Source organism: Patella vulgata, chromosome 7 (genome assembly GCF_932274485.2).
Source record: "Patella vulgata chromosome 7, xgPatVulg1.2, whole genome shotgun sequence".
Lineage (NCBI taxonomy): Eukaryota > Metazoa > Mollusca > Gastropoda > Patellidae > Patella > Patella vulgata.
In genome coordinates, this window is record NC_065885.2 from 19313311 (window position 1) to 19327208 (window position 13898).

Genomic DNA, 13898 nt, shown 5'->3' on the forward strand with positions numbered 1-13898 from the left:
TTACCAGTAGAAGTAAGAAGGCCAACATGGCAAAGCTAGCTAGAATAGAAGTAAAGAACACTTACTGAATCCTCTTTTGGCAATGGGTATAGCTTTTATAAAACCAGTTTATTGTATAATATCGTTAGCAATGGCATTATGCTATGAAAGTCTGTTGCGATAATTTGTGAACATTTACATCTTAAAGTTACACGATATCTTTCGTTTGGTCTCAAAGGTTAAATAAATTAATTAGACAGTTATTCACGCGGCAAGCCCATAATCAACTTTCTGGGCCATCGGATGATCGCGATTTATAATGGATTGAAACCCGATCTCCATATTATGATTTATCATTAAGTAAATTGTTGAATTAGGTTGATTTAAAGTATCATTGCGATTATTGATTGGTTAAGCGCTATATCGGTTAATTTTCGATTGTACTTATTACAGTGGATAGTGCCATTTTTAAAGAGCGAAATATAAACTTTATCTGTTAATTTTCTTCTTGGTAAAACGCAAAACTAGTGTCCTCATTATATTACGTCAGTTAGACCGTGTTCTTCTGGGTACCCTTCCTATAATAACGTCACTCAATTAAATAAAATAAGTACATCAAAAGATGCCTGTTGTGTGAAGCTCTCGATTAAGACGCTGTCCAATGATTCGGACGGGATTATTGCCCAGCTAAATATGATGCAAATTATAGCCATTTATCCATTAGTACCGACTGGTGTCGTTCACAATTAAACTTGTGCTTCTGTTTCCTAAATTGATTCTATGTTTTAGATTTACTGAACAATTCTGGTACATTAAGACCTTACCTGTCTCAAGTACACCTCCGCTGCCAAATTGAATAATACAATGCGTGGACTGAGTTTATGTATTTATGTTATCTGTGACTAGCCCGTGTCTTATAAAACGATAGATAAGATAAATATATTCCTACATAATGACCTTGAAGTCTTTAACTTGAACTACTTAATCTCGAGCATAAGAAGATTAGTTCGAGTTATGGAGTTGAATGCCATGATAATCACTGGTCCCATCTTGTTGTCATGTTTATGCTTTTCACGGCAATCATGGGGGCATATTTGCATTGGTAGTGAAGGTAATATTAGTAGATAAACTACTGTGTTGCGGTGTGTACTTCATTAAAATAAGGATGTAATTTCGAACTAGTCAACTGGTTTGGTGGGTTGGGATTGGCGTGTCAATGATTTGAAAATGATTTTAGTATTAAGTAATATAGTTTCATTTGTTAAATATGCCTCGATATTATTAACATCGGGAGAACTGAGTCATTATTTTCACGGCCTTTCTGATGAAAACTGTACTAATTAACGAGTGGGAGAGAGTCGGAAGCATAAGAAACTGTTTGAAGATTTTGTTTGGAATTTCGTTTTAGTAGTACCTATTTTTGAAAGTTTGTTGTTGATATGATTGGTGGGCTAGTCATACGGAGCAACCCTGCCAATATACATATCCATTTACTATCATCCCTGTGACCAAAACCTAGTTGAAGGTGCATTATGTAAAGAATTAGATAAAGAATATATTGAATTGTCATTCAGATTACTTTATTCTGAGCGAAGTTATCAGCCTTTGAAGAGTAGGGTAGATTGTTTATTATCGCAGAAAAGGCACTTGTCAGTCGAGACTGTCTAGAATAATCCATTTTTGAATTAAATTATTAAATTGTATTTTACTACATTAATTCCCGGTCATCCGGTGGTCTAGAGAGTGGATTAAGGCTTGTTATTTTAATAAATGCCTAACCTAAATAACATTTTATATAGAATTTGAAACCAAATGAAAGAACTGTAATAGGCAGATTTAGATCTTACATAATGCATGTTTAGCTTGGTTATATTAAAATCCCAGGTCCACGTCAAGCTTGTTTTTAACAAAGCGGTAACCAATACATGAATGCGTATATAAACTAGGTTTAGCGTCCTACATTTCTGTACCGACTGGAATATTGAAGACGGACTGATTCCAACTGCCAAAAGTTCTTTCACGTGCGCTTCAGGGTGTACACGGGATCTCTTTCTTTCGTCCCATCCGAACGACTATACGCTGTTCCTCGCCAGGCCTCCGTCTTGCACCACTGGTAAATTCCGGGGAACTTTCGCGACCAACATGTGATAAGCGATTTATAGTTGTGTGAGATAAGGCATGGGTAACTATGCTAAACTCTACCTTTGGTCTTGGGTAGATTTTAAATCGGTTTTAATAATTAAAGAGAAGCTGGGGAATTTACAAACATGCTACATCTTGTCAGACATATTAAACAAAAATAAACGTAAAAACCGAAAGTAAAATAATGTTTTATTGATTTGGTTTGCATCCGCTATTTTACGGCATTATATATTATTTACATATACTGTGGTATTCTGATGGTAGCTGGTGCTTTATGGACAGGTGAAGTAGACCTGAGAGAAAAGAACAAAGAGGAAAAATACATTTTTAACAATGGAGCATATATTGGTAGCATTCCAATTACATTTTAAAAATACAGCATACTTTTTTAGCAATCTCGTTTAATTTTAAAAAATACATCACACATTGATAGCAATATAATTTTCAAAATACAGCATACATTGTTAACAATCTAATTTGATATTTATTTCTATTCGGTTGGGTGAGAGAGAGAGAAAGAGAGAGAGAAATGGGGTTTAACGCCCACTCGACACAAACAAGGTCATTTCGGGACAAGCATATGGTTTTTAATTTTTATTTCAATAATTAGTTTGCTGTGTTTAGCAGTGGGAGGAAACCGGAGGACTCGGAGAAAACCCACGAGGTTGGACAGGCGACCCTACTCACGTCACGTGCAACCGGGGATTCGAAACCACGCCAGTTGACTCAATGACAGGCCTTATGATACAGCGCGCACGTGCTTACCATTGGGCCATCCACCCCCCACCCCCCACCCCCCACCCCCCGCCTTCGGTTGGGTGAGGAATAGCTTGTGGCTTACTACTGTTCTGTGGCACCGCTGGGTGGGGATTTGATCTTGTGGGGGGCGGGGGGTAATAGCTTAGTATTATTGTGCTGACGCGCTAAGTCTGAACCCTAGGATCGTTTACCGCTGTTTGATTGTCTGGAATATATAGCGTCGCGAAGCCGCATTGCGGACGGGTAAATTTAGCAGTCTAATTAAATTTGATATCTATTTTATTCCGGTTGGCTGAGGAATGACCAAGCGGTCCAAGATCTGTTGTCAATTCGAGCCTTGTAGTATATGACTGTTTGGGTTTTCTCCGGGAACTCTGGTTTCCAGCAATTTATAAGACCCCAGCATACAAGCAAGTGAATTATTGAAACAAATTACACCATATGTTAATTCAGAAATGATCTAGTAATTGTTCCTCTTTCATGTTTTAAATGTGTTTAGCCTACACTACATGATGATCTAACTACTTAGTGCAATTTACCACGCTTCATATCATTTGGATCTATTCCGCCTTTCGGGGGGGAAATGGAGAACTCTGTTATAACCTCTTGTTCCCTCGACATTTGAAATTCGAAGAAGTGCAGAGTGGACAGAATTAAATTGGCCGAAGTATTGCGATAAGATTATTTATGTTATTTACTCACCTGCTACAGCACTCTGGAAACCGGCATTGTAATCACAAGCAACTTCATTCTTAGTGTAATCCTTTCTTTCATCAACATAATCATCATTTTTACCGGGACCTCCGACTAAAGCTCCGTAAAGTGTATGTGGGTTGGGTCCAGGATTACGTTGGGCATCTGATCCACATGGTGCTGGTAACATAGGACATGAACTGAAGTAAAAAAATAAATTTTAATTATATAAAAGATCAATATTAAAAATAATGAATGTTAAAATCAAAGGTGTATAGTATCTAGAGGTGCAGTCATTAACGCGAAAACTTAACAATAGAAAACCAATAACACGAAACGGAGTATTAATAATATATGTAAGCGATGTATAAATATTAAGGTTCTTATAGCTTAATTATAGCAAAATGGCTATTTAAGTAACGGGAATGTCCTATCCGAACAAAAACAACAAACGGCCATCTTGTGCTATTCTTGATAAACGTGAGAAGGTTCTTCCCGAGCCAGGTCGAGATTTGAATCCAGACGTCCAGTGATGAATTAGGCGCCATATTTACAGACAAGTATTCGAGAATCGAGTAGTGCTACTAATTCTTGTGTCATTGAATAACGTGTAAATGGCTGCTAGTAGAATGGTATATGTAATTAAACAAGTTTTAATTATTTAATACTGTTTCTCCTTTGGTCAGCCGAATTTAGGAATCATTCAAGTCGTTAAAGGTAAAGGGAGATAACCTAATAATACTGTTTTCCCTTTGATCAGCCTAATTTAGGAATTATTCCAGTCGTTAAAGGTAGAGGGAGACAACTTATACCCTTGAGACCAGGGTTATAATCCATCGCTCTTTGATTATAAAGTTAAGTTTAGTGGTGTTCATAAAAATATACGAAGAGTCTGAAATTATAATACTTGTGCAATGTAGTAGGGATAAAATGTGCTAAATCAGAAGAACATATTTTGACTGTAAAATATTTACCTTGCTCTGTGATGTGGTTGTGTTGGTGGATTTTTACCGAAACCAACAACATAACTTCGACCCGCGTCACCAAGAGCATAGTGAATCTGACTCATCGCCCATTTTCTGTAAGGTTCCGGATTGATTCCATGATCAGCAGCCATCAGAGCAATCAAGGCAGTATTAGCTACAATTAAAATCAATACAAGCTAAGTTAATCAAATTATAAACTAGAATTTGTTGGGGGGGAGGGGAGAGACGAATTAGACATCTAAGGTTGGGGAGGATGATAAGGGTCGGAGTTATTAGGAGATAGAGAGGGTTGGCAATGTCTACAAACTGGGGTTCTTGTTAGGCAATGTGCAGAAAATTGACGATCTACGCTATGTACAACTACATGTACACCAATTTTTGACAGTTGTTTATTTTGAAAGTTAATCAATATATAAACTAAATTTTGTGTGGGTTACGAGTTAGACATCTAAGTTGGGGATTGGGCGCGGGGGGTGGGGGGGTAGTAGAGAGATAGAGATGACAATGTCTACAAACCGGGGTTCTTGTTAAATGTTGTGAGGAAAACGGCCGGCCTACTCATACCCTACAACTACTCCAATTTTTTGACAATTGTTTTTTTTGAGCACCTTACCAGAATATCTTAAAGCTCCCCAGGTTAGTCTAAAAGCCAGACATTTGGGTGAGTACGGGAGATGTCCACCGGGCATCCAGGCTTTCATGGTAGCGATAATATCTTGTTTATACATATCCTTCTTTGTTATTTCATATAGCAGCATCTAAATATCAGAGACAACATATTATATAATTATATGAACATTGGCCGGAGAAGTCAAAGGGGTCCGTGAAGAAAAAATTGCCAAGCAAAATTATGTATGTGATTATTGATATTTGGACAATGAATTTCAGTAGTAGCTGATACGAGAGTCGCATTAATCGATGTCTGGTTATGGATTGATTTTTTTTTAAATCAGAATTGTGGCCAAACAGGAATGCTATAATCAACATAGATTTTATGTCAGTCATATAATTGGTTCATTATTTAATTTCCCAGACAAAGATATCCCATGTGAGGTTCATCATGCAAACTTCTAACATCTAGATACAAGACAAAACAACTATGCTTTATATTAATACAACATCTAGATACAAGACAAAACAGCTATGCGTTATATTTATACAACATCTAGATACAAGACAAAATAGCTATGCGTTATATTTATACATCTAGATACAAGACAAAACAGTCATGCGTTATATTTATACAACATCTAGATACAAGACAAAACAGCTATGCGTTATAGTTATACAATATCTAGATACAAGACAAAACAGCCATGCGTTATATTTATACAACATCTAGATTCAATACAAAACAGCTAGGCGTTATATTTATACAATATCTAGATACAAGACAAAACAGCTATGCGTTATATTTATACAACATCTAGATTCAACTATGCTATAAATCATTCATACAGCTTCTAGATTCAACACAAAACAACTACGTGATGTATTCAAACATCATCTAAATTTCAACACACAACAGCTACTCGTTATATTCATATAGTATCTAGATTCAACCCTAAACTGCTACGCGTCGTTTTCATACAGCATCTAGATGCAACACAAAACTGTTATATTCATACAACATCTAGATTCAACACACAACAACTACGCCATATATTTAAACCATACCACATATGCATATAAAAACACGACAAATCTATACACCAACATCGTTCTGTTCACAGAAAACGGGTAATGAAAATGGGGTTATTATGAATTATTAGCGTGGATACGTGTATGGGACGCCCATACTTGTTCAAATAGGAAACTAAAACTAAGTACAAATTACTCATTCTAATAAAACCCATACTCGACACTTACATTAAGTCCTGCTGTTTTCTCATCCCATGAGAATCCCCAAGCTGCACCAGAATCGTGGTGTTTCTCAGCTTCAGCAATATAAGATTTATCCCCAGTAGCTTTATACATCCATACAGCTCCCCAACCTAATTCATCCGATACGTTGCTAGATCTGTTAAATAGAAAACACATCTAAATTAAAAAGACAATGTTTCCAACGATGAAAACAATTTGCGTCATCGACCATCACTAAATAAGCTGGCATAATGTATTTAATCAATTATATCCATAAGATAGTGGACATAAAATTTACTTTCTGGCAAGGAACAATGTCTCGTCGTTCAGATGGCACGGAAACCCGAGGTAGGTCAAAATTACCCTCAGAGCACAATACTTGTGTAGAATAATAGGACTATTATGTTAGTATTTTAGCTTAAACGCAGATATAACTGCACAGATTACTTTAGACCAGTGCTCTTAACATTATAAAGAATATACTGGGCTCTTACTTGTAAAATTTAGCAGCTGCATGTACAGTAACACTATACCGATCATTAGTCTTTCTAGCAAAATCATAAATTGATTTAGCTTGTGTTAGCAGTTTGTGAGAATAAGCGGCATCTGTAATAAATAAAATGTGTCTAAATTCTGATGGCTGCCACATATGTAGCTTATAATTATTAGACAGTATCAGAAACTGCAGACCCTTCTTCAGATCTAAATTCTGAAAAAAATAATTAGGTGCACAACTCGTTTGAGAGATTTATTATTTTTTTTATTTTTTGGGGTGGGGGGGTGGGGGGGGGGATTGAATCAATTAACTTTTCTTATCGAGATATTTTTTTAATTAATACAAACCTTTTGTCTTGAAAACAATCGAACCGGCAGCCAAGGCAGCTGCTGTTTCCATGGCAACATCAGCTCCACCATGCGATGTGTCGATCTTAAATGCGGGTCTCTGACTGGTCATTCGTTCTGGACTTGTCCATGAGCTGTGATCAATGTTTCCATCACCCACCTTAACACAAATCAGGGGAATCAATTAAAGAATGTACAACATTAGACTGACAATCAAAAGAAAATATATTGGCACCCTGTATCTAGCGCAATAATTATCATCTGGGGATATAGGAGTTCGAAACCAAACACATACACTTTATTCATGGATTGAGCGTTACGGAGTTTATAAATAAAATCGACGTGATTGGTGGCGCTTTTCTCAATGGATCGTCCTTGCACTTTATCCCAATACTCTGTTCCAGGCGACACTACGTCTCGACCATTGCTTGCTATTTCTACATTTTAATTAAAATGATTAAAACTGAACGACATACATAGAATTGTCACCCCATTGCATTCTTCGTCGAGCTATAAGTTCGATAAAATACATTTTTCTCTTGTAAATTTCACATATTTCGAAATCAAAGGGGTGACAATTCCAGGTAGGTCGTTCGGTTTTAGCCATTTTAATTAAAAATCGAAGAAATAGCAAGTATTTATCGAATCGTAGTGTCGCCTGGAATAGACAGTGGGTTAAATTATAACTTACCTGAACGTATAATTCATTAGTTTTGCTGTGACATTTCATAAGATAATCCATGGGCCATCTGATAGAATCATACATGTAGTCCAATTGTCCTGATTTCTCATAGGCATCTTTCCATTGGATCAAACCCCAGGTCAAAACGGTTGTACTCCAAGCCATAGGAAAATTAAACTTTACGTTATCTCCAGCTGAGGAAAAGGCGATAATATTCGAAATTAAAAACACAAATTAGAATATAGTTTTGATCAATTCCAATCAATACTGATGTTGTTATCTTGCCGTAAAACTATAGGATCCTAATATCCAATATTCAAGACACAATTAACATTTTATAATCAGTACCCTTTGGTTTCGAGTGTCATTTTCTAATGAACAAAACAAAAACATATCCTACAACACAATGTGGAAGTAAAATAATAATTTTTAAAAACGTGTTCACATATTTCACCGAACATAATTGATTAAAAATTATAATATTTTTTTTCAAAAATTGTAACATAAATCGCTTTAAATACATTCATATTACATTAATATATGCTTTTAGAACCATTTTTGTCTTTTTCAAGCTTCCAAAAAATAGAACCATACGTCCTTTAAGCTTAAAGAATGATATCCTTCAATGAATGTTAATTTAAAATGGTTTTGTGACGACTCAATTTACTGTTGTTGGTATCAAGTTAAATCCGGTACTAAATATTCAATAACGGCTAAGTACTTTACAATGATCTACCTTATTTTATTCATAGAATTGTATTTGATTTGTGTGATCGAAATAAAGTATTGTATGTTGCCAATTACTATCGTTTTATTTTCTTACTCACATCACTGATAAAATCTCTAAAATTGAGCTATTAAATATTAAATGTAACAACGTTTAAACGATGTAAATATTAATTCCTTGCTAATATACAACTGTGGGTTGTAGGTAGACAATCATTGTACGTACAGGTAAACTGCACGATATATAGTAAGTGGCAATTAAAGCCACCTATTAGGACATAAAATGAAATAAAAATGTGGTTTAACGTCCTACTGTTCTGCTCCGATTAAGCTAATGAAGACGGCTCTATGCCATACAGTGTACTGTTGTAGGGACATTTTGCACGGACAGCGATGCTACGGCCTACTCTTATATCGAATTCCTACAGTCAAGGCATCTTTTACGTTCACGCCATTGTGGACACGGGACCTCGGTTTATCGTCCCATCCGAACGATTAGACAGCTGCCCTCCGTCCTGTATCGCTGACAAGGGGGAATATCGCCGGAAAATCCCGATGAATTTTCTCGGCCAACACCGGGATCGAATCCGTGTTCTCCAGGCTAGCAAGACAGCATCTTACTCACTTAGCCACTGTGTATCTCCCACCTATTAGGACAAAAGTATAACGCATTAAATAATAGTAAAAACACAAATGAATTAAACCAAGAATTGAACAAGAAACTTACCATCGTACCATCCACCGGTCAAATCTTCTCCAGCATCTCCCTTATCACCCAGAGCTGAATCAGCCCTCCATGGTATTCTGTTATTTTTTGGAAGTTTACCCGATCTCTGGGCCTCATAAAACAGGATTGACTTTTCCAGAACTTCGGCATAATTGTATTTAGTGGATTGTAAACCTGTAAAGCACGGGTATGCAATCAGATATACAGATTTCCATGAAATGATAGTTTATACCAACTGGACACATTTAATTTTGTTGGGGTTTGTAGAAGACCGTTTTAGTAAACTGTAAGATATACCTATATCTTAAGACTGTGTCCATGAACAGCCAGCACGTGTACAGTGGAACCTTTGGACAAATAAGCAAATGTAGCAATAGTCCCAGGTAAATATTTATGGAGTACTGGTTTCTAAACATTGACATTTTCATTTTTTTAAAATACAATTTGAGTCTTACCACTTATGTGAGGAACAGCGGGGACCTTTTGATGATCAACTGTTAAATCTTTCAGAGTAGCTGATCCAGAAGGTGTACCGTCACCACAAAGTTCTCCAAGGAATCGGATGCACAGATCTTCTCCTTTTTTATGAAGTGCTCTTGATACTTTATTCACCAAAGTTATCTTGGACGCACAATCAGGGTGTTTCCCTAACCATTCACACTCGAATTGCTAAAATAATATATTATGTCATTTGGCGATTTGACGAAATAAATCCTTTTTATAGGAGTGTAGAATGAAGGGATTAGAAGTGAGCACGTCTGGATCGCTAACCCAGAAGTCCAGGGATCTATCGGGTTTTGGCCGAGAAAGTTACTCGGGTGCAGGGCGGAGGGTCCTGAACAAGGGCCGGGGGGGGGGGGGGGTGTCTTGAAATTGCGTGCACGTAAACGAGACCTTGACAGTTTGAATAAGAAATGGCGTATTCCAGTCCTCACTAGGCCAGATGGAGAAATAGTAGAACCTCCATTTCATTGGCATTGCATGGAAATCTCAAACTATTCAGCAACTATGGAGAAACCGTGCATGAATACGACATAAATGTTGCAAATTGTAACTAAAACCTGTCAATAATATAAATAAAAATGGTACCCGCAGACTCTTTACACCGCTATCAAATGAGACGAAGATTTCAAATCCAACTATGTCTGAAGTAAGGTGGAAGCAAAAAGAACCTTCAAAGTTGTTACGCCAATGTTTTTGAACTGTAAATTTGGTCGTGACGTCACCTCCGAGGCAACTTGACGTTACCAATAGAAGTAAGAAAACCAACATAACAAAGATGCCTAGAATTAAGAAATAAACTAAAATATTTTTTTTATTAAAATACAAGCAGTGTTAAAGGAGCATTATCACTTTGTAAAAATAAGATCAGAATTTTTGTCCGCTAATATTGGAGTGAAACCGAATGTTCTAGAATGTTTATCTCATTTTAAAATATCAGTCCTCATACGGCCATGTATACTTTAAACTTAAATATTAACTGGGTCAGAATATGTGAAACAACGATGATAAAGTCTGTAGCGTGTATTTCCATTTTTGTAACAATAACCCAATGATCTGCAATCGTCAATTTCATTATTAAATATTGTACCAAATACAAAATAAATAGCAGCATTACAATTCTTGTTTTAAAAAAAACAACTTGTTGTTATTATGGAGTTATTTTAAAATGTATAGGACCGGAAACTATTAGTCAACGTCACCTGGGGAGCTGAATCGCCTTTCCTGAGGTAATTGCTTACATTTTTAATAATCAAATATTGACAATGTTACCCAAACTTACTATAGACCATCAACCTACCTGTTACCAATATATCTCTCTGTGCGGCCAAACTGATTTATGAAATTTGTTGGGTTTTGTTGTGATATACACACGTCCATGCGTTATCTGGCGTGTGTCCCATACAATCTGTGCTACCAAACAACAGATAAGATAATCATACGAAACTAAAGTACTACGAAATGTGCTATCATCCGTGTAGTCGTCATTAAGCTATAAGAAGTCGTATTAGGTGTTCCAAACACATTAAAGTATGAGTAAGAGTTTGATTAGGGCTGCGATTGGTATAATTACGGGGACTGTGGCTCATTGAATAATCCGTTGGCTCTCTAAAATGTTCGATGACAGTGTTGGCCAGGAAAACTAATCGGGATTTTCCAGCGCGGTTCCCCCTTGTCAGTGTTGCTGTACAGAGGGACTGGCAAGAAACAGCATATTGTCGCTCGGGTGTGATTGGGGGTGGGGGTGTTGGCGAAAAGGCCCCCTATATACATATTAGCGTGCAGGTAAAAGATCCCTTGGAAGTTGAAATTTGATATAAGAGTCGGCCGTAGCGCCACTATCCAGCCAAAATGGCGCTTGTTGCAGTGTACCAGTCGTTGCAGAAAAGTAGGACGGTCGACGTTAAACGCCATTTTATTTAATTTCATATTTTAAAAAAAGAGCTGATGCCACTTGTTACTTTACTTATTTTTGCGAGCGATGTCATGTGACAGGTTCATGTGAACGTAGATTTTGTAATCATCTTCAACATATTTTGAAACTTCGTCATGTCTATACCGTTGTGAAGAAGCATCGTGTCACTCATATATATTTATCAGAGACACCAAGGTCATTGGCAAATCGAATTGGTGTAAAATGGGCCTTATCGAATGAGTTAACACGGGGCCCACGATGGGCGACCGAATGTTCTGAGGGACTGAGAATGGCCGCCATATTTTCAAATGTAAATTAGAATATCTGGGTCATCCAATGGAACTTTTATCTAGTGCTCAACCAAATATGTAGGAGACTCGTGACATTAATCCTTGACTTACGTATCCGGAATTTACTATTACTATGTTGTGTTATCCAATGGAACTGTTATCTAGTGCTCAACCCAATATGTAGGAGACTCGTGACATTAATCCTTGACTTACGTATCCGGAATTTACTATTACTATGTTGTGTTAAATTATTACCTTATATTTTAACATAAATACTACACCATTCTCATAGTATGGGTCATTAAACTGCCAATCACGCGTTTCACTGGCCTTGGTTGCCAAACTGGGTTATGAAATAGGTGGTCTTGGCCTCGAAGTGTAATTGTTATCTGTCGTGTGTCCGGTACAATCTGTCATCTGTTACGCATAATTCTACAGCGCAAACGCGAGATAAACTATTTCTGAATTCGTTACTATGCGACTTTTCGACGAGGATGGTAGACAAATTGATACAAGTTTCTCCAATTCCAATACAGATCTATATTTCCTTTCGTTTTTTTATACTTTCGATGGCCTACACTACATGAAGATCTGACAAGTTATAGCGATAGGTCACGTCAGGGGTCAAAAGACCGACTTATAACCCTTTTGACGGCAGACATTTGATTAACCAATTAGCATTGATGTGACTAGTGGATTACCCACAGTTCCGTGAAAAACACACCTAAAGCTCGCCGTAACCGACCGTTTCATTGGGCTTATCACTGACACCATTCAGAACACGAGTTAAATAACAACTCTTCCACTAAATAACAACTCTTCCAGATCCAAGTGTGGTAAAAACAAGTAAAACGAAATTTTGAACTATAAAAACGAAACGAAATAGGATCTGTGTTTTAACCAGATTGCTCCAATTCAGTCTCATTTACTTTATGATTATGTATGTCTTAAATCACAAAATTCAATCCGTCAATGTATATAGTTTTGATTTTCAGTGTACTCATATTATACTAAATAATGCCGTTAATCACTTTCAGTGATTATGTGTCCGACATTTAGGCTACAGGGTTATGTTGAACGACACCATCGGTTGCCTAGGGAAGGATACAATAGTGGCTACAGACTATAGCACCGTTTGGAGTAACAGAAAATGTGTTACTCGTAGTTACTGCTGACTGATGCTTCTAAACCTCTGCTCTTTAAACTGTTGGTTTGTTAGTTGGTACTTGAGGTATCACGGGTGTAATTACATTTCCAGGATCAGTATTGGTGTAATTCTTGACAGAAAACTCACATGACGGCCCATATTTCTTTTTCGTCTTCCCTCCCCTACTCTACGGTGGTTGGCTCTTCTGGCAGGTTTGTCTGTGATACCCCCCTCGTTGGAAGCGGAGGTTAACCCCTAAATCAGTTATCAGGCAAGCAAGCATTAATGCTCCCTTGGGTTATAACAAATACCCAGTTTTTTTATGGTAAACATCTTTGAGTTTATAACAAATATACAGACTATTTGTGGACCTAGTTTATTTATGCACATGGTCACTAACTTAATACCAAAATAACCAGTGTATTTATAGATGTAGTCAGCAACTTTATTTATTATGAAATCGGTGACTTGATACCAGAAAATAAATTAAAATACTGTTATTCGACCAGACAAAGATCTTTACAGATAACTAATATATTTTTGTAGAGAAAATAATTGTCCCTATTGTTTTTCACGTTGTCAACAACGTAACAATAAACAATTGAATTAAACTGTATCTAAATCGTCCATTGACCTGCAGTAAGG

General features: G+C 36.8%; 1 protein-coding gene across 1 annotated transcript; it reads right to left on the reverse strand.

Moving 5' to 3' along the window:
- Positions 1-2293: 2293 nt before the first annotated feature.
- LOC126828060 (endoglucanase E-4-like) lies at positions 2294-11228 on the reverse strand. The gene is made up of 12 exons (XM_056102545.1): positions 11202-11228; positions 10490-10683; positions 9856-10069; positions 9401-9574; positions 7957-8141; positions 7266-7425; positions 6917-7028; positions 6429-6579; positions 5173-5317; positions 4548-4713; positions 3583-3773; positions 2294-2414 (listed from the first exon to the last, which is right to left on the reverse strand). Exons 2-12 carry the CDS (start codon positions 10670-10672, stop codon positions 2353-2355), a joined length of 1743 nt encoding a protein of 580 aa, XP_055958520.1. The 5' UTR covers positions 10673-10683; positions 11202-11228; the 3' UTR covers positions 2294-2352.
- Positions 11229-13898: the final 2670 nt, after the last annotated feature.

Coding starts and splice junctions, on each gene's coding strand:
- LOC126828060 (XM_056102545.1), bottom strand. CDS start 10,672: ATGTTGGTTTTCTTACTTCTATTGGTAACGTCAAGTTGCCTCGGAGGT. Junction 7,029..7,265: donor GATTGTTTTCAAGACAAAAG/GTTTGTATTAAT, acceptor TATTTATTACAG/ATGCCGCTTATTCTCACAAA. Junction 4,714..5,172: donor GGGAGCTTTAAGATATTCTG/GTAAGGTGCTCA, acceptor TTTTAATTGTAG/CTAATACTGCCTTGATTGCT.